A 25,114-nucleotide genomic window follows, 5' to 3' on the forward strand; every position below is an offset into this window, starting at 1 on the left:
GTTATACTATTAATATTAGATTGTAAATACTATGAACAACAGCCTGTCTGCTCAGTGATCTCATAGAGTTTCAATGCATCGTATTTTAATTTCTTTAGATTGATAATGTTTGTTCTGATATTTATTTTTTAATTTCAAAAAACTGAATGTTTTATTGAACATCATGAACATACAGAAGAAATTCAGCATTTAAATTAAAATATGCATTCTTGGGCAATTCAAAATATTGTTGTGCAAGTAAATAAGATATAAGAAATATGTAATATATATATATTTTTAATGAATAAAGCAATATATAACACTTATAAGATCTTTATAACATAATCAAATAGTACCCCCAATAATAAGTAAACAATAATAACAATGAAAGAATACATAAAGTTTAAAGGTAACACATAATTCTTCATGATACATCAGTGTACAAACACTTTTCTTGTTTGTCATAAGTCTTAAAGTATCCATATACAAAATGAATTCAAGCAGAAATACATTTATGTTTGGGAAAGAGAGAATGTGGTCTTTTGTACGTGAAATTTACCAATTAGAAGTATAAGATTCATTGTGTAACACAAAAATGTCTTATTACATTCAAATTTAGTAATTTTATCCCTTGCAATTTGCTTACATTGACGATAACATTTGGGTAAATAATATGTCATCACATTTTTAAGTGTCTGCGTGGCGCTCCATTTGTTTATGCCTAAATTCAGTGAAAGGGTGGAGACACATTTTTAATATTGAGTGCTGTCTCCGCCTACCCGGGCGAACGCCGGTGTACTCTGGTAAATATAAAAAGTTGATCATCTGTTGCGGTTAACGGTGGGGAGAAATGTCTCAACCAATCAACAAACTCCATTTAAGGGGCCGAATGATAAACAGCCAATTGCAGAGTACATGGTGATCACATGATCATTGTTTTTCTTCTGACTGATGTCACGTCATTCTGGAAATCAACTGTCAGGTCGAATGACCGTATATGCGTCGCCGTACGTCCTTATATTTTTGTCTTAATGTTAACGGAGGGTGGTGACTTAATGAAAGGACTTAACGATACCTGGCTTTCATGAAACGACGACATAAACAGACTGGTATGGTTTGTAATGTTTTTTGTGGCCTATATGAATGCTAGCGAGTTAGCTAGCTGCGGTAGCCTGTGTTAGCGGAGCTAGCTGGTGTTCAAATATGTTTTTCTGAGTAGAAGTTAGTTTGTTTTCCTCGCAGTTAGGATCAGTTACAAAACAGGTTCGCTTGTGAAGAAAGGTGAACAATACTTAGTCATTCATGTGTCATTTTCATCATTTTCTTTCTTTCTTTTAAACATCACTTTTTTGTTTTTCATCACCAGGTTAATGAAAAGGGAGAGCATAGACCTAATGTGCCATTGGATGTTATTAACTCATAAGAATGAGTCATAGATGGGCTCCAAACACTTTGGTGAAAGTAAGCAGAGCATTTCACTTGTGGCAAACACATGCTCGCAAGTCAGCAGCATCACCGCTTCCCTTCTCTGGTACTTCTCACTGCAGGGTTCATGTACAACAGCCTTACTGCAATAAGGTTGGCTATCTCAGCTGGAAGCACGTCCACCACCCGAGGAGCAGGGGTCGTAAGGGATGGCTCTGTAGAGCTAACCAAGTTAGACACAGACTTGGACTTCATACCAGCACCCTTTATTTGAACACTTCAGCCTCACGTTGGTCTGCTGGTCTGAGTCAACATATGTCGCGAGTCAGGAACACGCTGGACACAGTTTCTAAAGCTGTGAGTGGGACACATACAGAACTTCTCTCCAAAATTTCTAGACTCAAACCCAATGCTCTCAAGGCTGCGAAACATGTCGAGACAAGTGTTGAATCAACAGCAAAAGCTGAGGAGATCCCGCCTACTCCTGCTTCCACTATTGCTGCTTCTCCCACTATTGCTGCTTCTCCTTCTACATCCACTACACCCAAACCTCTAATTAACTCATCCTCTGTCAGTCCCTCTATTCCAGCGCCTGCTGCTTCATTTGATGCAAGTGCCACTACCTCCATAACTCCTCACATTTCTACCCAAGCAACTGTCACTGACACAATTCAGGCTGTGCGTGAAATTAAGGAGAAAAGGCTGAGACGTATTGCTCCTGTCATCAGAGCTGGTTCTGCCAGGAAGTCAGAGGAGTCTAAACCATCATCAAGTGATACTGAGAGCAAGATCACGCCTTCCAAACAAACCACAGCACTTTTCCATCCCAGCTCATTTTCTGTCAACCTGGATGAAACTTACAACTACCTGGCTCATCACATTAATTCATACTTTGGCAGCAGTACAAAGACTCAGGACAAGAAAGCGGACAATGTCGACATTTCTTCTGCTTCCTCTCAGGGTCAACAAACTAGTGACCTCATGCCACTGTCTGGTAAACAACACTCCGCTGCTCCAGTTGCCCCACCTTCCTCTAAAAAGGGTTTAGGACATTACCTATCCTACTCAGCTCCCACTGTGCAAGCCTTTGTGGGGAGCTACATTGCACCCTTGGTCCCTAAGTTCAGGTCAGTAGAGTCCAAGAGTGCCACTGTGGAGGAGAAGAAGGTTGAAGTTGCACCGGTGAAACAGGTTGAGGCCACGATAAGTACGGAGCAGAAGGCTGCAGAGGAGAAAGCCAAGAAGCTTCTACTCCAAAGGGAAAAGGTAGGTCTACAAAAACGCAATATTTTATTAAGGAATTTGCGATAAAATAGTAACCAGCAATAAAATTATCCAATGAATGTGCATTTAAAACCATTATTTTACTACTGTAGAGTCTACTCTTCACTTTGTCTTTGTTGATGCCAACCTTGTTTGTTTGTGTCTCAGTTTATGTTTGAGCTTAACATGATGCCTACATAGATAGTTCTGAGTATCTGGTATATTATGGCAGGGTGCCCACTGATCACACATTGACCGGAGCTCTTGCTATTCAATATGTCTAGTGGTAGTGTAGTGTGCTGACATGCTGCCCCAGTTCTGGGAATCTATTTTCAGAAATAACTCCCTGGTGGAGTTCGGGGTCCACAGAAGTTGTGTGCTGTGTTTACAGGCCTTTATGTTGTGGAGATATAAACACATCCAATATGCAGTTTATGGGGAGGATGGTTTGAGCAAACTAATAATATATAAATCAGCAAATAGAACAAACACAGCTTTTGAAACTAAGCTAGTTAAATTGTTACATTTAGACTATAGGTCAGAGAAGGGTTTGGTACCACCAAGGTAACAAGTCCTGTCAGTAATATTTTGTAATAATAAGTGAAGTGGAGTTTGTATGTTACAGCATATTCAGGCTGAATTTCAGGGCCTTTATTCATTTGTTATCATAACCCAATTTACTTTTAGATGGTGGTGAAATACATGCATTGATTACAATATCAAATCTGCCCCTTAGCAATGACTGTACTACTGATATATTATCTGTTTGTCTTTACAAAAAATATTTGACCTTGCTAAAAAAAACGTAGATACTTTATAAATGAAGCAATCTTTGTTTGGCAGCAACTTCAAGTCAGTCCTTGTGAGGGTTTTAGTTCAGCGTTTTATTGGACACATTACTTCTTGGGGACATTTAAAATGTTTTTCACAGATTGCTCCTGAACCCCAGTTTAGAAGGGAACATGAATAGTAAATGACAATATTTATAACTTAGTGTGTGATATCGTTTATGAAAATGTAGAGTTATTTTTTTATAGGGGGCCATACACTGTCTAGACCTAACTTGATTGCACATTGTTGGTATTTTTTGTCCGTTTTTGTCAGATCATTGCCAGGGTTAGTGTGGACAATCGAACTCGGGCTCTGGTGCAGGCTCTTCACAGGGCATCAGATGTAAGGGTCTACATCAGCAGGGTGGAAGACCTCAGCTACCACCTCCTGGAGTTTCCAGAGACCCGTGGTGTTGCAGTCAAGGTGAGTTATCTGCACAGGCCAGCACTTTTTTTTAAAATATTTTTTTCCCCCAGAATTCTAACATCCTGAGGCTTTGTCAGCAACATGTCTGATACTGTACAGTATCAGGATGTTTTTTACGCATACATTATCATGTTATATCTGGCATGAATTGATCAACAGTTGTACCATGTAAATATGTAGATAATGGTCTTCTGCTTGTGTTTGGGAATTTTCCCATGCCAGGCAAATGTCATTTTGTCAGCTGTGACAACAGGTTCTGTGCTGCTCTCTGTTTAATGTCAGAGCTCGGCATCTACATGCAGACTGCATAGCATGTATAGCCTATATGTCAGAGCTTTATCTGTGATGGCGTCAGGTCCTCATTTAGTACTAACCTATTTCCAACCAAGGCCACTTTTATTAGTGTAAGAAAGGTTAAACCTCTAAGAAAAATCAAGAGCATCCAGAGCAGTGTTTACCTCAGCATATCATTTGAAGATTATTTTTTGAAAGCTTGGGCGGGCGGGCGGGCGGGGGGGGGGGGGGGGGGGGGGGGGGGGGGGGGGTCAGATTCTGCTGGTTGTTGTTTTAAAGTATCATGTTTTATTTATAACCAAGGTGTTAAAGGTGTGTTTGTGACTGAAAACACCTGAGTGCTGCGATCACACAAATACTCACTCATTTCCCAAATTAAAATGATATCACCTTGCTTTCTTTGCCAAGTTCATTGAGATTAAACTATCACCTGCAAAATGGTAAGACTTGTCAATAGCCAGCCAATTTGAGTGAAACAGTGAGCCAGGGTGAAGAATGGAACAGCTTTTTAGGAGAAATATTATGTTCACCGTATTGAAAATAGTGAGTTAGTTGACTGGAACTGACCAAACATTCAGTGTGCTCATGTTGACCCAAGGAACTCAGAATAAAACATTTGCTGATAGTTGAGGTGGTTCAAGAGTTTCCGGTCAATAAGTGACATCACCTTTAGCTTGAGGTTAGCCCAAGAAGACCTGTACTGTAAATATGCACACACAACTACTTTGGAGACTTGACTATTGACTGAGTTGGCACAAATGGCACAAAACAAAGGACTTGGCAAGAATTGATGGAGCTACATTTGTTGGACTCCTCTTGAGTCAAGGAATTCAAATATGAAGTTTGGAAAAACTACGCTCCTTGATTCATAAAATGGTTTAATGAGGATATAAGCAAAAAATAGACCTCAAATTTTGACTTTTGGCAGGGGTCATATTGACCCTAAAATGTGTGTATGACTTGTAATGAAATAAATGACGTGACTGTGATGACAAATACAATAATGGAGTGTAAAAATGACAGCATGTAAAACGTATCATTTTCAGCTTGAAAAATGAAAGTGATGGCTAACTAAACTAGCTCAATCTGCTTAATACTCGAGACCCTGCCCTCACAATGTTCTGATCCACCTCCACGTTACCACAGTGTGCAAAGAAATTTGCCAGGCCAATTTCGGACTGACCATCTGTGTTTTTCATTTCCATTTCTGACCACCACCTATATGTTTATGTGTTCCTCAGGAGAACGTTATCCCTTGCCTACTGCGTCTGAAACAGGCCAATGATCCAGACCTGAGGGCAGCAGTTAGAGAAGGCCTCGCCCTGGTGGGCTACCAAAAACCAGTTAAAGGCCGGGGCATACGGATCCTGTCCATAGATGGAGGAGGGTTAAGGTACAGACTCAGCTCTGATTTTTTTCTTTCTTTTTTCTTTTTTGTAAGACGTGACTCACTGATGTCAAAAAATAGCATTTACTGCAGCCAAGGTCATGTCAAAATATTTTGAAAAGCACTTAAAAGCTAAAATGTGAATCCTCTATTACCAGTTCCATTCTGCATAGAGAATAAAATCAACTACAAAGATAAGGCTTTATATCCCATTAGCCTTTGTTATTAAAGATTAAATCTATCAGCTATCAGTCTTTGTAGCCAGTTTATATGCTTTGCTTGTCATCTTATCAAACTGTGGCTCTTTGTGTTTGTGTTTGTCTGCCTTTGTACTTTCAGGGGACTTCTTGCCCTTCAGACTTTACGCAAGCTGGAAGCCCTGACCGGCAAACCCATTTACAAACTATTTGATTATATTTGTGGTGTCAGCACAGGTGTGTTGTCCTCCTGCCCTACTTCTGTATGTGTATGCATGCTTGTGGATTATCAGAACAGAGTGTGACATTGCAGCCAGGACTGGCAGCAATGATCACACACTGACCCATTTATTGCTATGCTGTTGTTTTGACCTCAATATTTCCACCAACACCACTCTAATGTCAACCCTGTTGATATGCAGTCAAGCTGGGCCTGAGTAAATCATTTAAAAAGGTTCAGATTCTTAAATAATTCATAGAATTATATTATTGATACTGATTTGGTTATATTTCAGGAATAGAAAGGGTGACTCATACTTTTTTCAGTATGCAAAATCACCACAAGAGGGTGCTGTGGACTATCTTCAAAGTGTCCTCTCCATCTGCCACTTTGTTGTTTTCATTTCACAGCAGATTGAAAAACTGCATTTTATTTGCAGAGCACATTGGCCTTTAATCACCACCAGAAGTTTCTTTGTGCCCAGTTTATATCAGTTCTCTCAGTCTTAATTCTCCACCAGTTGGAGGTACTTCATTCTCAGATTTAGTGAATGTTGTCAAAGTATAATATAATCCCCCTGCTGGATCAAATGATGCTTACACATTTAAAAACCCATCTGGGCCACATCTGGCCGTTTTGATTGCCCACATTATTCAGGTACACTCCATCTCTGCCCTCATTGCACTGTTGTACCTTGTTAATCCAGTCAGGAATCATTAATCATGAAGAGAAAAGAGTCGTTATAAAGTTGAAGTCTTTGCCTATAGTGTAATAACCATGTGAATCCTATGCACTTCCTATGGATAGATCAGCCAAGGATAATATTACTCTGAATAGATAATCCTTCGGGCAATTAGCAGCCCATCATCTCTGTCACTGTGCATTAGACCACAGCTAGCCTTGAGAGTAACAGAACAGCTAGCTGTACATTACTGGGATGACCCTGTTTGCATTCCTGAGGGAGATGGAAACTCTTATACTGGTACATCCTGTTCACAAAAGTATGTTTGTGTATGAATAGTAAATCACCATAAAATAAAGAAGATTCTTCCAGTTCAGCTTAGCATTGCTGAGTTGTTTCACATGTGTATAAATGGTTTACCAGTACCTCTAAGTCCCTATACCCTTTTTAAATGTTTATGTTGTTTTTTTCCTCAGGTGCTATTCTAGGGTTCATGCTGGGCATATTCCAAATCCCGCTGAATGAATGTGATGATCTTTACCGGAAGTTGGGCTCAGACGTTTTCAAGCAGAATGTGATTGTTGGAACCGTGAAGATGGGCTGGAACCATGCTTTCTATGACAGCGAAGCCTGGGAGAACATCCTCAAGTCAGTTCCACTGTGTTTGTTGATGGCGGAGGGGAGATGTGCCTAGATCAGCTGGAGTCATGTTAAAATGCCATAATATGACATGGTAGAACAGTTCAATAGCCATAATGTCTTTTATTTGTGAGATAGTCAGCCATTATTTTTGTACTATTTTCACTACAGTATGAAAGTAGGAAAAATGATAGTAGACTTTGATTATGAAGTCTACAAGTGAATATATTGTTTTATTTAGTGTATTTATGTACATTGTGATGGATGACCTGTCTAAAGCAAATTTCACGTGTCACACAATATGGGAAGATAATTTATATAACACGAGTGGAAAGCAGTGGCAGCAGATAAGAAAATTAGGAAAAACATATTGTAGAAAAAACACTACTGCGTGCTCAAGTTTACAGAAATTGTCGTTGGGTGGGTTAATGTTGTGGGTTAACAAAACATATAAAACCATTAGTCCTGGTCCTTAAAGACTTAAGCTGCTCACAAAAGGGTTTCAAGCTCCAATTACTGATATGCAGTATAGCTTGCAGGGAAAAAATCTGTAAGAAGTCATACTACTATCCGCGACTCACAAAGCCAGATAATAACATCATCCTATCTTCCTCTCCACAGAGAGAAAATGGGCTCACACCTCCTGGTGGAGACAGTGAGAAACCCTGAATGCCCCAAGGTGAGTTTTAAAAGACTGACTCATTCTTCCCTCTTGTTCTTGATCTATCTAGCACTGACCACTGAGCCTTCACCCATTTCTGTCTCAGTCTTGCATACCTCTGCATGACAATTGGAAGAAAAAATGCACTCTAAAGCCATATAAGACAGCGTGGATGGAAAAGTATGTCGAATTTTATATGTCAGCAGACTCTTCTGAGCCTCAGGGAACAGACATGATATTAAATTGATCTGTCAGAACATTGATCCAGATATCATGCTACTGTCATTGAATTTGACTGTTCAGACTGAATTTGAGTTGAGTATGAGATATTATTCTTGGCACATGCACAGCTTATTGGCTGCATATTCTGTTCACGGTTTCATCATCTAAATGTAAACTTGTATAACCAGCATTTTATTTCAGTTGTAAAATGCTGCCTCATACTGGCAGAGAGTCAAGTATGTCATTTCCTCTACCTGTAGGTGGCAGCAGTGAGCACCATTGTGAACAGGGGCACTCCTCTGAAGGCTTATGTGTTCAGGAACTACAACCTACTGCCCGGGGTGCGCTCACACTACCTAGGGGGCTGCCAGCATCAGCTCTGGCAGGCCATCCGAGCCACCTCAGCAGCCCCTGGGTACTTCCAGGAGTTCGCCTTGGGGAATGATCTCCACCAGGTCAGTCCCATTTACAACAGTGAGAGGGGGAGAGTGTCACTGAACACGATGAGCTCGATGATTAATTAACACAGTTTATCTCCGAAATATCTCCCGTCAGTATTTGTTACTGAGGAGGTAAAGTTTTATGACCCATGGCAGTGGATTTACGCTCTACATTTAGATTTTAAGCTTTTAGCTGATGCTTTTATAAAGGATGATTGTTATGAGCACAACTGTTACATAAGCTTTAATTCCTAGATCTTACCATCATTACAGACAAAGAGGACGTGTTGGAGTTACAGAGCATATTCGATGCTGAATGTTGTCTTTTAGGCTTCTTTGCCAGCCCTTAGATGGGTCAGTTTTTGTTTTTGTGTTTGTTTTTTACAAAAATTGGCATATTAGTAAAGGTCAAACCAAGACATGTGTTTGATTACAATTTATACACACATTTTGAAGTCGATATGACAAACTCTGAGGTCTATTTTTTGCTTATATCCTCATTAAACCATTTTATGAATCAAGGAGCGTAGTTTTTCTAAACTTCATATTTGAATTCCTTGACTCAAGAGGAGTCCAACAAATGTAGCTCCATCAATTCTTGCCAAGTTCATTATTTTTGTGCCATTTTAAATTGTATTTTTTTTTTCTAAGTGGATGGATATGGATAGTCAACAGACTTTTAACACTCCCCACTGTAGTTCAGAAGTGGATTTAACGTCTGAGACACAGAACCAGGACATGAGCCGTATATATCTGCATTGCTTTGCCTGATCATATCAAACCTACTCAATCAATAGTCAAGTCTCCAAAGTAGTTGTGTGTGCATATTTACTGTACAGGTCTTCTTGGGCTAATCTCAAGCTAAAGGTCACTTGTTGACCTGAAACTCTTGAACCACCTCAACTATCAACAAACATTTTCTTCTGAGTTCCTTGGGTCAACATGAGCCAAGTTAATATTTGGTCAGTTTCAGTTAATTAACTCACCATTTTCAATTTGGTGAACATAATATTTCTCCTAAAAAGCTCTTCCATTCCTCACCCTGTAATTATTTCTATTCAATTAAATTTGAATAATCTGAAAGGTTTCTGCTATGATGTGTAAATAAAGTTGGCTGCAAAGAGGTGAAAGCATTAGGCATTATAGCTGTACCAATTATAATAATCAACAATTCTCAGTGCCTCGGGGTATCTGTGTGCACTGTGTGATTCTTAAAGACTTTTTCATGGCTGCTACAATTTCTGCTTGATAGCTCATGTTTACTGTTTCTGTGAAGGGTTATTTTGTACTCAGGCTCTCTTCCAGCATCACCCTGCAACACATTCAAACAGTATGTTTACACACCTAGTGACAACGTAACTGCATTCCCCCTGCTACAGTAACACAGATTATTGTTGGCTCTGCTGGGTTTAAATGCTGCATAGTCAATGTTGACAGTGGAGAGTCTGAAGGATTTTGAAAAGCCTAATGAGAAAAATCCTCTGCAAAGCAAGCAGGAGGGGAGGAACTCCATTTCCTTCCTGTCAGTGTTTATTTCCAGTCAATTTCATTTTGACAGAGGGGTGATTGGTAGAGTCGCAGTGAGACACGCTTAAATCCATCTCCATTAAACGGGTATGCATTAGCCTTCAGTAACATAACAAACTCCCAGTCCACTCCATCATTTTACTGATCAATATGTATATGTGGCTACTCTGTTTGCCTTTACCTTCAAGTAAGAGCTTAGTCAGAGAGCACAGAAGAAAGATGAAATCACATATGTAAGAGTACACTTTCAGAAAACAGCAGATATTATTTTGGTCAAAACAGTTATTGCTTTAAGTTAAATGCTTTAGGAAAAGAGATGCAGGTACACAGGACATAGATTCATACACAAGTCATTGTGTTTCACTCCTGCTTCAGTATTTGGTTGACAAAGTCTGTTTTTGACCTGTCATATCAAAATGTCAGTATCTCCTTGAATTGACATTCAGAGCAAAGATGTACTGTACAGGCTCCGACGAAACTCAACACAGATGCAGCATGGCACGCATACACAAGTGAATGAGCATGTGTTTGCATCAAAGGCAATATCCTCTGTCGGCACGCTCCCACACTCTTAATTGGAAGCTGTGTTTGTTGTGTAGGTGAATGGGGAAGTGCAGGGGGAGAGAATGAAAGAGACTGGTTGATGAAAAACCCACCTGTGGTGGGAGATTTCCCCAGTCTGCCTTCTTGCTGGTCTCACCCTATTCTGAGACACATAAATTATCCCGATGAAGTGCTTCCCTAATCACACACAACTGTTTGACTGGTACATCTGCCTCGTTAGAATGAAAAGACAATCTAATTATGGAACTGCTATTCCAAACTGTTAGTGGGCCGGCAGCAGGAAACCTCATACTGTGAGAATATGAGATGCCATCAGTAGTTTAATATAATTAACACATTTAATTTGAATCAGTGTTCCTGACCTTGTAAGAAGTACTTTTTGCTGTACTCGCTCGTTCTTTTCAGGCTGGTAAATCTTAGGGGAATATTTTCAGGATGTGTTTTGGGACATTTACGGTGTGATTTGTATTTTTGCTCAGTTGTTCCACTTTTTATCCCCTTTATATTTGTGACTGTTTTTTACCAATATTCACAATGACTTAAGAGAAACTAGCTTTAGTTTTGTTTTTTTCTGTTCAATTACTCAATTCAATTCCAAATGACAGACTTGTGAATATCAGAACACTAATACCGGGGTTTTTGTAATAGAGCAAGTGTGGCAAGGAGGCAGAAGAGGGAATGTTGTTTGTGCTTTGTGAAACAAAATTTCTCTGTGTTTATGTCAGGAGCTGCCTTCATAACTTATTCAACTTCTGCTTCTGCTGGCTGTAGCTCAAAAACATTAATCATCTGGATTTTATAAATTAAAATCTTAAGTGAAGAACATTTCACAATCTTATCAAAGCCATGGAAAACAATCTGTAGGGATATGAAAGATAATATGTGAGGTAATGGAACAATTGAAAAAGAAAAACATTGAATTTAATTTTTTTAAAGATAATTTGACTCTGTAATCTTGGATAAACTCAAAGAACATCTTTTAAAATAAGTTCCTTTTCACACAGCTTTCAGCCACTTTAATTTTCCATGTGAACGTCTGGCCACCTCCAGAATGCCACCCAGCCTGATGGCGTTATTTACTGGCGACTCGCACCACTAAAACCAGTCATGAGCATAACGTGCTGTGTGTGTGATGTCAGGATTCCCTAGAGAGAGAGTCATCTCGCTTTTCCACGAACGCCCACAGAGTTTTCCACTTAATTCAAGCCTCAAACAATCACCCTTTTGTACGGTGAGTGCAAGAGAGTTGCCACACCATGTGCTGAACGAATGCTGGAATTTTCAAGCAGCGTTTCAAAAAAGTTATGATTGTTTGTAGATGTTTCTGTTATTCTGCAGGCTGGAATGGAAATCTCGCGGTGCCAGAACTCTGGATTCAGACTGGTAACTTGGGGGAAATTGTAACTTGGAGCGAGACCTTTGAAGCACAGCAGCCATGGCATTATCAAAGCCTCACACTTGCTACCACAGCCATGGAGAGGATGCTTTAGTGAGAGGGAACAAGGGGGGGAAAAAAAGCCAAAAAATAGAAGAGATGAAGGAGGATGTGCATGTTCCACATTAAAGCTCTCTCAGCTATCTCTGCGCTAAAGAACACAGAAGTAGAAGACTTCAGACATTTCACAATGGATGCCAGAGCATGCGTGGAATGGCGAAGAGGGCCCAATTTTTTCCGCCTGGTTGCCATGGTGTCTCCTGAGGCGATGGGGAGGAATGGAAGCGTGTTTTGTGCCCACCTCTGCCAGCATTTGATGAGAGGCATGGGATTATTGGGCCACCAACCCCAGTGCGAGCTTTGAGCGACCCAACATGGCACCATGCTCAGCAGAGAGACTTCACACAGCCAGAAATGGAGTACGTCACATCAGCACTCCCATACTTTTTTGTCACTAATGAATGACGGAAAGAATGAGCCATTAAAACATGGCAGCTTTGGCTCAAAAACAGACTGTTTGAACTATGTGAGAAGTAGAGAGAGAGAGACAGAGCCTATCCAGTAATTTGGTGCCATTTCAAAAGTGTAGTTCAAGGAATTGTAACCTTTTGGATCAGCTTTTTCTTACCTTTTTTTTTTCCTCGTAAAGGCCACTGTAGGTGAAGTTAGTGGTCATTTTTTTTTACACAAATTACAAACTCAGCACCGCAGTGCTACTCAGATGAAGCAGAGAGGAGAGAGGTGGTGGATTCAGAGAGGGAACAAGAGAGGATAAATCTAAGCTTTTAGCCACTTCCTCATCCCAGCTAGCTCCTCCTGTGTTAAGCCCCGAGAGCTCGGCCTGGAGGCTGTTGGAGGATGGAGCTCAGACTTTTTGAGCCCTGCTGCAGACATCTTCCTCTCCTCAGACAAATCTTTGTCCCTTGAGTGTAAACGCATACACAGAGATTCTCTCATTGTCACATTACCTCTGTTTCCTCTACTGACTGCTCTTTTTGTTCTGTTGTACACATATGTTTTCAAACAGGCAAACACACTCGATTGCACAGGCACACTTGTTTGGGGATTAGGCCTGTCCACTGATTATGTTGACTGACTGCTGTGTGAAGACTTTCCCGACTTTTCCACTGTCTCTAACCCCCTTGTCTTCTCACAGTACTGCCTAACAGAGTGCACAGCAGCACACTGCAGTGACTCCAGATGAGATTTCTCGGAATAAATCACAGCGTTAAACCTTGCATTTCAATGTATTGATATGCAAGTCTGTGTTCAGTCACATCTCCTTCGCACAGCAGGGAAATTAGCTGTAAATTGCACAATAGATGATTGACAGCAAAATTACGCTTCAGAATATGAAATCATCAAATATGTACATAAAGCCTCAAGGGAGTCTAGACCAAGTAAATGTGAGAAAAGGGGTTCTGCGCCCATTTATAGCACTGCAAAGAATTGTCACAGTTTAATCTCAGTGGTTACAGCCAGCAGGGATGATTGATTGTTGTAATACTGGCTGTACATGTGTGGTCATGTATTCACCAAGTGTGGGAAAAGGTAACTGTGCACAGTAGATCTCAATTGCTTTCTCTGCCTGGGGCAAAGTTGGCACTCACACAGATGGGTCCATCCTCCATTGACAGCCTGGGAAGATGACTTGAACCCCAATGTGACCTCTGGGGGCCTATAAAGCAAAAAGGCAAAGAGGAGAACTGGTCGACGTAATCCCATAATATGGCATGAAGACCTTTTGACTTGACCTAGCCACCATTTAGGAGTGGCACTCCTAAGCACTCCTACACCACAGTAACACTGTTGTCATTCTCATCCTTGCTAATAACAGTGGTGGCTTTTATGTGGTTTAGATGCTATCGAGGCAATTGATTGAATTCAAAGAGCAGATTTAATTTTTCTGATCACATAGACAGTGGCTGAGACTGTCACTGCAAAGTATTTAGGATATTCAAGAGAGCACAAGTTTTTTATAGCAGCCTAATGATCTGCTTTTTCGATTGAATGACCATCTCTGGAAAACAGTCTGGTTATTGTGACAGCCATAGTCAGATGTCCATGACTTACATAACGCTTTCCTAATTAATCGTTTGAGGGAAGGGAGCCTCATTGGCAGAGCCACATAATAAATCATGAGAGAGCTCAGCGCCCCTCAGTCCAGTCTTGTCAAAGAAGCCAACGATGAAATTGTAATGACTACAGCCGCTCATTGGAACTGTGATGTGAATGCTACACCAGATGTACGTCGAAGGCTCACCTCATTTAGATTTAAGTAAGCACTCTGCTGTCTTCTGTGTTGTGGCCGCTCATAATGACCCTTGCTCGAGACAGCATTGAAGCTTACCCACGGGTTAGAGAGGCAGAGAGATATAGAGGCACACAGGATGAAGTTTTCTGTCCCAGCTAATGGGAGCTGACATACACTGGGGCGTGAAATGACTTTTAGTGATCCTGACGATAGCACCCCTTTCCTATTCAAATCAACACTCCCCCTCTAACACAGCTTAAACTGGCACAATGAAGATAAGCTCCTAAAAGTTAATGACAGCTGAGAAATTTCAAACAGCAATGCAAGGGACCTGTAAATCGTGCATGTCTTCTTTTTGTTTATTTATCATGGCTCATATCATCTCAGTAGTTTCATTTCAGAACACGCTGTCAGAGCAGTTTCTTTTTAAAGACAGATTTCAGTTTAATTTGCCATCTGAAGATGTGAAACATGCTTCCATAGGTGTAGAAGGCTTAATTAGTTGCAAATTTGCTTTATTCAAGCTACAGGAAAATGAGGAGCTGATTTCTGAACCAGCCATTAGCCCCTGGGGAGGGGCAAAGACGAGGCCAGAGGGGCTATGATCCTCTGGAGTATCAACAAAGATGCTCTACCGGAATCGAGGGTTGTTGTCACAGGAAATCATTAAGCCTTTCAGGAAGGCAGAATTCAAACTTGCCATTTTAAAAATCAGAACTCTCTTTTTAAATATCCGTCAGATGGTCACGACTGACAGGATTGTACCCTCTAAGGACATTTATCCGTTGCCACATGCCACTTTTTCACAGTGAGATTGGGTCATTGTAAGTACGAGCAGCATTACAGCTCTAAATCCTTATAAATGGAAATGACCTTTGCCTTGCATCATGCTGTGTGTTTGACAGAAAGCTTGAGTTTGGCCGTTCTGTATGCAAAGCTCATTTGCAGTTTGTCCTAAGTAGATCATTGTTTCAAACTTAACTCCTCATCCAAATATGCCCTGGCCTCAAGAAACCCTTGTGTGAGAATGTGGATGTGGGCCAAGTATGAATATCTCACAGAAAAGTGGCTTTAAAGTGGCACTGCCGGCATCTGCCAACCTGCTTTCACTGTAGGTTGAACCTGGTACCTCCTACAAGGAGACTTGTTTGTTCCTGACAGCTGTGGAAGAAGACTTTTTCTTCTAAATAGTTAATTCTTCGAAAAGTTATGAGCGCCACACACAAAGAAAACCCACCAGTCTTCCAGTGGCACCAAAAAGCTTTTTTACTGCCAGAAAGCAGACTTTCCGTAAAGGCCTCGATGTTCACTAGCTCTGAATTGCCCAAGCAGGTGCACTGACATGGAGACAAGTTATAGCATTCAACTTCCAGCTCACAAGAGCATTGTGCAGTTGACTTCTAATGTTGCATGCCTTGGCTCTGAGTGCAAGGCCGGCCACTGTGCTGGTGAAACTCGCCCCCAGCTATCAGCACAAAGAACCCATAACTGGACCCAGCCTGTTGCCATAATTGCCACTGAGTTCAGAAAATGGAGTCACTCACAGTGGTGTGAGCGATAACAAAACTGCTTAGTTGTTTTGTTTCCAGCTGGGTTCGTGGGGTGCTTACTGCAGTGCAAGTCCCTCTAAGTCTCCATTAGGAGCAACTTCAATCCAGGCATTTTCTCCCTTTTCTGTGATTCATTTCTTGGTCTGCCAGACACCCCTACTGGCGCATAATGACGCACTTTGGACAAACAGCTACCTCAGCATTTCCTCCATGCTTTGTGGCAGAGTGAAACCCTCTTTGTGTGACTTCAATCTCAGCCAGTGAGATGGGTGCTCTCTGAGGCTTTGGCTTTCACAGGAGATTCCCAGTTAATAAGTAACTATAATGTTTTGAATGATTCATATTGTACAATATCAGATGATTTCTTTGAGATCACAGGCAGTTCCTTTATCAGGCAGTGTGACTCAGAGGGACTAGAGACACTTGCCTTTTGTAATTTCTTCCATTTATAGCCCCATTGGAATCATTGCTCTATGGTTGTTGTTCTGTCAGTCCACCACTTTGGTCCACACTGAAATATCTCAACAACAAGGGGATTAATAGCCATGAAAATTTGAACAAACACTTATGGTCCCTAAGGGATAAATCTGAAAGGCTTTGGTGATACGATGACTTCCTCTAGTGCCACCATGAGGTTGACATTTTTGTTTTTAGTAAAATGTCTCGACAACTATTTAATGGATTGCCATTTGATTCAGATATCAATGATGCCCAGAGGATAAATCCCAAAGACGTTGGTGATCCCCTGAGTTTTCCTATAGCGCCATCAGCAGGCTAAAGTTGTCACCCATTCAATGAAACGCGTATCTCAACATCTACTAGATACACTGTCACAAAATTTATGTACACATATACATATATATATATGTGTGTATCTTAACTTACCCTCTACGGCCATTTAATTTGTCCAATACTTTGGTTTATGACCAAATACCTGCAAAATTTATGATATTCCCATCAGCCTCAGCTGTACTTTGTGTTTAGTGCTAATAAGTAAATGTTTGCATGCTAACACCAAAAAAAACAGTGTAAGATGTTGAACATGTCAAACACTATGCCTGCAAAACATAAGCGTATTAGTTTCATTGCTAGCATGCTGTGAGCATATTGGCATGCTGATGGTAGCATTTAGCTAAGTACAGCCTCATAGAGCTCCAAGTATGTCTGCAGACTTTTAGTCTTGTTAAACTATTATCTAACAATGATATATTTCTATTTAGATACCTGCTTTGCTGAATTTTCTGCGATTTCTCAATGTCACTCATAGTTTTGTAAGAGGTCGACTATATTAAAAGCCACAACAAGTCATTCACAAAGCACCTGCTTATCATTGGAGCTATTGTTTGATGTAGTCCCCCCTGTCTAACTACAATAACCAATTCTCTTTGCAATTTTATTTTCTTGGTCCTTAGATTAATGATTGATGAATTTCTCAGTTCAACTCCCCAGATGATTAGCAGACCTCTGCCTTGGTAGGCAGCCCTTATATTCCCCATCACACTGTGTGCTCTCACAGATCTGTAAAGAATAGTCGTTAGGCTGCGACACTGCTGGAGTGTACTGGAAAGATGGGATGTTCCCACCCCCCGACCCTCCCCATCGAGGCTCAGTGTGTGTGAATCCATGTGACATATGCTGTCAGAAACACCTACCCACATTATTATATGCATTAACTCTAAGCAGGCTTGAGCTTTCGATCAAACATCCACATACACCACAGTCACATAAACAAGCACTCTTCCCCCTAGTGTGTCCCTAGACACTTGGGGCCCCGCAGCTCCCACCCCCCAGCCTGGCCTCTTTAATGAGGACTGGCCCCTGTGTGTTTGATCCTGCTGCCAGCCTGCAGCCCCGCGGCCCCTCAGCCTCATGCCTATTCAACAATCCCCACAGCCTCTCCAGTTACTCCCTCATTGCCTTGGGTAGACTATGGATCCAAAGCAAAAGCACTCCTGGGCAGTTTTTCGATATCAAAGCCAGTGTGACTGAAACTGTGAAGAAAGGGGGAGAAAAGGGAAAAAAAACAACAATTTAGCTCTGTGCTTTGTAGACTTACAAGCAGCTCTGGAACTTTTCTTTTTGTTTTGTCAGATGTTCTTCAAAAATGTCATGTATTGACTGTTAAAATCCATGAAAGGTTTTGATGTTTCTAATGCCAATTAATTGGTTTCGCTGACTGTGGTCTTGGCAGAAAACACCATCGAAAGTCTGTAAATGGAGTGAATAACATGACACTTCTTCTGTTTTGTGCACAGGATGGAGGTCTACTCATTAACAACCCCACAGCATTGGCTGTCCATGAGTGTAAGTGTTTGTGGCCCAACACACCCTTGGAGTGTGTGGTCTCACTCGGTACGGGCCGTTTCGAAACTCCTGGCAAGAACAGCACCACCTACACGAGCCTCAAAACCAAACTCACTAATGTCATCAGCAGTGCCACAGATACTGAGGGTAAGTGACAGTCACTGCAATCTCTTAAAGGTACCTTGTGTGATTTGGAGATGAGTCTTCATTATTTTGCTCCCTTTTAAAATATTTTTTTGGCAATTCTATGCCCTTTTATTAGAGAGGACAGGGAATGAGGGTTGAGAAGAGATGGGGAATAAAATTGTTGACCCCTAAGCCATGTGGAGAACACAATTGTATCTTTCTTAATTCTATATTATCCTATTTTTTTTTTACACAATGTATTTTTAAAACAACAATAATAACATATAGTAGTGTTACAGTAAGATGGGTAGACAAAGTGAATACCTCATGAAAAATGTAACTTAATCACAGTTACAAACATTTCTACAAAAGTGTTTAGATATATGGTTGATTGTGAGGTTTTAGAGCATTACTAGACCACTAGCAAAGTGTAAAATTGCAAAAATCTGCAAAATTATTTTATAGGTATTTTATATGGCATAATACTGGTCAGAAGCTGAAATTCACCAATATGACAGACATGTACAGTGTAGGTATGGATGGATGGATAACCGGTGACCGGTTGATATTGTTTGCAATGTTGATTTAGTTACATTTATGTTATTGTCTACTCCTAAAGACTAAATTGTTGCTAACTGTAATAATAATGCACAAAGAGTGGAATGAATTTTGCTCCCTGTTTATTTCTGAGGGAAGGAATTGGGTTTTAATGTCATCCGTATAGAAAATGCTGCACTGCAGGTTGACTTTGGTCTGGATAAATCCCATTTTGGCCCTCCATCGTGGCAACCTCCTCCATCTTCTTATCACCTCTGGACATTGGGCACCTCTGCTGTGCCTAATTTTGGCTCAGCCCCCTCCTTGTTGCTGCAGTTGTGGTGCAGCGTGTGACCTAGATGCTACTCTACACTTGTTCCTCCTGTATTTAGGATTAAGCTCCCTCTCGCTCTCCGGCAGGCTTTGTTATTTAGAAACAGCAGATTAGCAAGAGTGTTTATCACAGATTTTCTCTTTTTCAAAAGCTTCCCTCCCGTCCCAGTGTTCACAAGCCTCCTACTCTCTTGTAGGTGTATCAGTAGAGCTCGGTTTGTTACTGTGGACAGAAAAAGTTGATTTAATGGGATTTCACTGTAGATGCAAATAAAACTCCTTATGGACGTGGCTTGTTACTCACTTACAAACTTGCTCAGTCGTGCTTTGCAGGCTGCAGATTAAATTCCCTTTTGGGTCATTGCTAGACCACTTCTACATCCACCAACCTGTGCCACTTTTAGCAAAGGAAAGCAACAGCAGAGGTTTAGACCTGCAAATGTAGACATCACAGTAGCCACCTACAGGCAAGGAAAGTAAAAGCTGTTGAAATGCTCTTACAGTATATCTTACAGCTTACAGGTTTACATCTTGTGTTGTTGCTCTAAAGAGTTGCTAGTGGAACATTATTCTTTGACGTTATTATTGCTAAACAACCAATTAAACGCACGTTACAGGTTTTACACAGTTGGTAGCATTGTGCAACGACCTGTCACGTATATCAAAAGGCGTGTTACCAGGTGTCTGAAAATTAAGATATTTATGTTAGATCATTAATTTAAAAAAAATTATAGTTTCAAAATTCTCCAGTAGGAGTGAAATGATACTGAATTGATTCTGAACCAGCCTCGTAATTCACCTTATGTTAACTACAGTATGTCAATAATGAATTTTGGAAAACTGTCCCAGGATCTTACATAAGTGATCGAGTCACATCTCTGCTGAGATCTTGTGGGACAGCTGTGAACTCACAACCAGATTTCACAACATTTGCTTTGTATGATTATCTGCAAATATTGTCTTGTATGGTTTATGGTTGAAACACGGTATAAATGTAACCTATTAATGCTTAATTCTGGCCTGTATTCAGAGCCCATTGCACTCATGGATAGATCGTTAACTGCAACACAGACTTTTGGCACAGATTCATACAATTTATCTGTATTTGAATGAATGATAGTTTACCCTGAAATACAATCATTCTGTAGTCTTAATATTTACCTGCCAATCAAAAAAGAAAGAATCTAGCATCGGGAAGATAACTTACCTGGTCACTGTGTAAACTGACTCTGCGATGTCATTATTTTGAACAGCTGCAGACAATGAATGAAAGACTGTTTGATTATTTTTTAATTACATCCCAATACCCACATGGTAATCCATTTTTAACAGCTAGCGCCTGACTTGTTCCACTGATAAGTCTGACAGCTGATAGGAGCAGAAACACACAGTCTGTGATTGAACACAGTAAATACTAGAAACAGCATGAATTATAATACAATAGGGAAACATATTTAATCTCTAGAATTAACCACATGTGTTATCTATTCGATGAGTAAACTTATCTCATCTCAGGACTTTTATAGATGTACTTATCTTACTTTAACTCTTCAGTGTATAACTTTTCAAACTCTGACGTTTTAATACAGTTTTTTGACTGGTTATAAAAATACAAGAAATATAAGTATCTTAAACTCTTCAACTATTCACATAAATTACTTTTTGGAGGGATTTTACTCCACGACCTCAGAGGCAGCTAGTTTTAATCGAATCCATGTTTGGACTAAACTGCTGAACTACTGTGGGAACACAGGCTGTGTGGGAAATTTGTTGTCACCTTTTTTGGGATCCTTAGGGCATATTTACCCTGTTATTGTAACCCACTGCCTGTTTGTATGCATTCATATTTTGTTGATTTTAAATGTCTCAGACAGACAAGGCAGATATTTTCATTCGTTATTATCTCACACTTCTCAGCCCTGAGCGCTTTGTAACACATGCAGTGCTGTCATAACACTGACAGCTTTGGCATTCCCTGTTCTTAACACAATATTTGAATGTTTGTACATATTGGGACAATTAGGAAGTTAATTGTATGTTTATGATTTTGACTCCGTACATAAAATGTAATTTTTCATTCATTCGCGGCCTCGCTCTCACCTCCCGTCCTCCCTCCCACATCTTTCCCCTCCAGAGGTTCACGCCATGCTTGACGCCTTCCTCCCTCGCGACGCTTACTTCCGCTTCAACCCCCACATGAGCGAAGATATCTCAATGGACGAGAACCGGCAGGAGAAGCTCAACCTGCTGCAGGCCGAGGGCATCCGCTACTTGGAGAGGAACGAGGAGAAGCTGAATAAGGTCGCTCGCATCCTCACCCGAGAGAAAAGCTCCGTCCAGAGGATGGCAGAGTGGGCCAGACTCAGGGCTGACATGTACAACGGTCTGTCCTTTCACTCCTCCAAGCTCTAGATCCAACGCAAGCAACCGTTACCTCACATGGAAACTCTTCTGTTATTCTAAATTGCCTCATATTACCATGATTAGTGTGTTGTAGTTATTGACTTTAAGACCTGTTGCTCTGAAGAACATTGTGTAAACGCACAGGTAGGTAATGCATCCAACATGCCAATCTTTCTCCTCATTCAGACTTCACACTTAGTAGTGATTTTAGTGTTAATGTGTTACAGTTTTGGCAGTGAAAATGCATTGCGTTTGATTCTTGATTCAGCACTCTGTTACATTCAAAGATGTGTCATGATGTGCAACACTATTAGCTTTCCCAGCAAATGCATCTTGTACACTTAAAGGAATCGAAAGTCTGGAATCAGAGGGAAGAAGAAAGTGAAAAAGCTTATATAAATAAAATGTTGAACTGTTCCTTTAAAAAGCAGAATACTGTAAAGTTCGACGGTAGCCAGTAACGTTTTCTCCAGACTGTTTTTACCAAGTGAGCACTTTTTAACCATTTGCTGTCCTTTTAAAGATTTGTTGTAGCAACCAGTAGCCTGTATCTCACAAACCTGTGTTTGTGTGTGTTCTCAGAAAAATTAGTAGACGGGATACGTGTCATTATCGAAATGTAGTGTTTGTTAAGCTAAGTTGCCAACATGTAACACTTTAAAAGAATGTAAAGAAAAATAACAAAAAAAAAATCCTTTCTATTTTTGTAAAGGTCAAATCAAGGTTAATTTGAGCACCTAATGCAAGTGACATTTCTTAGTTGTAACGACTAAAATTTGCACATTTAGCAGTGCAGCTACTGGTCAACTGTGTAAAACAAACATCAGTACATGAGAGGCCACTCGCAGCATTACAGTATTGCATATGTTGTATGTAAATGCATGATAAATTTAAGATTTCACACACAAAGACAAGTCAAGATCTAGTGGAGAAGTGTACATTTCAAAGATTTACTCCAATATTTCATTCTAATACACATATAATGATAAATTCTAATGATTAAATATGTAAAGCAGATATATATATATATATATATATAAAAAATTTAACAAGTATCCAAATGGAAAGTTACATCCTGTTTTTCATAAGGATGTAACTTTTACATGTTATTTTAGCCCCAAAGTATTTTACATTCACTTGTTTCAAAAGCTTTTTTTTTTTATCATTGTGTGCTTGATTGTTTGGTTTTATGGTTTCCCTACAGGCTATGCACATTTTCTGCTCGGTCTTCAGTGTGCCCTATTTCTCTTTGATGCCTCCTCTCAAAAACCTCTTTCACCCTTTCTACCTTGAAGTGCAGTGTTTCAGTCCCCACTCTGCTATATTATGATGTTTGTTAAAATCATGCGGGTTTTTGTCTCAAGGTTTAAAACAGATTGCTGCTTATTGATTTGTCATAGTTGGAAAATTATCTTCATGTGTTTCTATGTGTACAGCTAAGAAAAAAGAAAAAAAGCACTCGTTTTCTTGCTTAACCTGGTCAAGTACTGTATAACTGATGTATCAGTCACTCCTGAAGGACCAGAGGTAAAATGGACACAGATTAATATAATTCCACTGTTCTCCTGTTGGTCCTGTGTAAAAAAACTGTTTGAGAGTGTACGTAATTAAAACCCGTCACTGAGCCTCGCTGCATCTTGCCTCCTAATTATGTGAAGATTAGCTGATTGTGATCTGAGGAAAGCTGCTGTTTCTTTCACAGCTTGTGGCTCGTTTCAGGAAGAGGAAACATGCGGATATTAAGTTGGTAACTTGTACACACAACTGTTTAATTATTCCTACAGAGATCTGAAACGATATACATCTTCACCTTTGCTACTCAATTTCCAAGGTGCTTGGCTTGATTAGCAGAAAATTGTGATTTCTATCACTACTAATGCAGGCACACACTATCTATTTCCCTCAAATATATTTTTCTAAGTGTGTAAAGTTCGAGGTGGATTTTTCAGGGGAAGGTAATTTGAAGGCCCTACCCTGAGCTCCCCCGTCATAAACAGGAGGAAGGTGAGATGAGATGACTCTGCAAGGCTGTGCTCAGGCACCTGGGTAACAGCCCTGGCCAGTGATTGATCGCATTTCCCTCCAGCATAAACACCATGAACTGACACAGCTCCCCACCAACTGCTTACACGCATGAAAGCACAGCGATGGCCACAGAAGGCAAGGGGACACAGCAAACCACATCAATGGTGGTCTAAGGCACAAATGGTGCAGGATGAAGGCCACTCACAAATATTTTCTATGGAGCTGAACGGCATTACAGAGCAAATAGAAGGAGCAAGTGGACATTCACTGAATATAGAATTAAAAGGCTGTATCATTAATATTTTCATTACTAGTAGAACTAAAAAGATGGTAGAGGAGGCCAAGATATTTTTATGAAGTGATCCATATATGGCTCATTAGGATATTTGGCTACAGGGAGTATAACATAAGCAATGCTGGATAAAGAGATTTTCTTCAAGGAACAAAACTATATCAACTGTTTTGTAATATGTGTATAAAAGCACAGAAGCATACAGCACATTGAAGACTCATCACACTGAAAAAGAGGAAGCTATTTTTCCTGATCTGGTGCTGATTTTTAATAACTACTGAGAGAGATGATCAGAAAATCAAGAGGCACTGTTGTTCCTCGCTAAAAAAATTCTTGTTATCTAGCAACTATAAAGGAGTAATTCAGTATTTTGGGAAAAGGGCGTTTTCACCTTCTAGTCGGGAGTAAAATGAGAAGATTCCCCTGGTTTTTTAGTAAATATTAAGCTACAGCCAGAACACTGTTAGCTTAGCTTAGCACAAAGACTGGAAACAGGGGAAACAGCTAGCCTGGTTCTGTCTAAAGCTAAAAAACAAAACAAAACTGCCTACTAGCACCTTTAAAGCTCACAAAATGGCAAACTATTCCTTTAAAAAAAAGAAATAAGATGATGAAATTTGGCCTCTCACTAAATCAGTCACCAGCACAACACACTTAATAAAAACACTAAACAGCAAAGACTCTTCCCCCCATTCACTTCCTGTCCTGCATCTGTAACTAATGTGGATGTGCACACTATCCAACTTCTTTGCTCCTCTTTACCCCGTCACACGATAACTTTAACCTTCAGTGCTGGCCTTCAACACTTGCCTTCACATGTTTTCTCTCTCTGGCTCTGGCAGGTCTTGTGGTTCGATCCCTGGCCCACATGACAAAGTGTCATGGAGCCAGACACTAAACCGCAGTTGCCTCAGATGGCCAGGCCTTGCATGAATGAGAGGCACATTGTAAAGCACTTATAAGGTAAAAGAGTACTATATAAAGATGCAGTCCATATAATTTGTTCCTATTGTTCCAAAACAAACTGATACTCTGACATGGAAAGTGAGGAATCATCAGTCACGAGTGTGAGATCATTAAAAACTGGCTTTCAGGGTT

General features: G+C 40.3%; 1 protein-coding gene across 3 annotated transcripts; it reads left to right on the plus strand.

Annotated features, from left to right (window-relative positions):
- The first annotated feature begins 914 nt into the window (after positions 1 to 914).
- On the plus strand, positions 915 to 23,324 carry LOC137183301 (calcium-independent phospholipase A2-gamma-like). Of its 3 annotated transcripts, none has more exons than XM_067590252.1 (10): positions 915 to 1,088; positions 1,346 to 2,670; positions 3,772 to 3,921; positions 5,460 to 5,611; positions 5,945 to 6,039; positions 7,181 to 7,352; positions 7,965 to 8,022; positions 8,487 to 8,681; positions 18,252 to 18,447; positions 21,431 to 23,324. In XM_067590252.1, the coding sequence occupies exons 2-10, from the start codon at positions 1,405 to 1,407 to the stop codon at positions 21,706 to 21,708; spliced, it is 2,562 nt and encodes an 853-aa protein (XP_067446353.1). In that variant the 5' UTR covers positions 915 to 1,088; positions 1,346 to 1,404; the 3' UTR covers positions 21,709 to 23,324. The 3 variants fall into 3 exon arrangements, with proteins under 3 accessions (XP_067446353.1, XP_067446355.1, XP_067446354.1); XM_067590254.1 differs by having other exon boundaries at positions 916 to 1,088; positions 1,527 to 2,670; XM_067590253.1 differs by lacking the exon at positions 915 to 1,088 and having other exon boundaries at positions 1,351 to 1,440; positions 1,527 to 2,670.
- The last annotated feature ends 1,790 nt before the right edge of the window (positions 23,325 to 25,114 follow it).

This window comes from Thunnus thynnus, chromosome 5 (genome assembly GCF_963924715.1).
Source record: "Thunnus thynnus chromosome 5, fThuThy2.1, whole genome shotgun sequence".
NCBI classification, from domain to species: domain Eukaryota; kingdom Metazoa; phylum Chordata; class Actinopteri; order Scombriformes; family Scombridae; genus Thunnus; species Thunnus thynnus.

Coding starts and splice junctions, on each gene's coding strand:
- LOC137183301 (XM_067590252.1), top strand. CDS start 1,405: ATGAGTCATAGATGGGCTCCAAACACTTTGGTGAAAGTAAGCAGAGCA. Junction 2,671..3,771: donor TTCTACTCCAAAGGGAAAAG/GTAGGTCTACAA, acceptor CGTTTTTGTCAG/ATCATTGCCAGGGTTAGTGT. Junction 3,922..5,459: donor CCCGTGGTGTTGCAGTCAAG/GTGAGTTATCTG, acceptor TGTGTTCCTCAG/GAGAACGTTATCCCTTGCCT.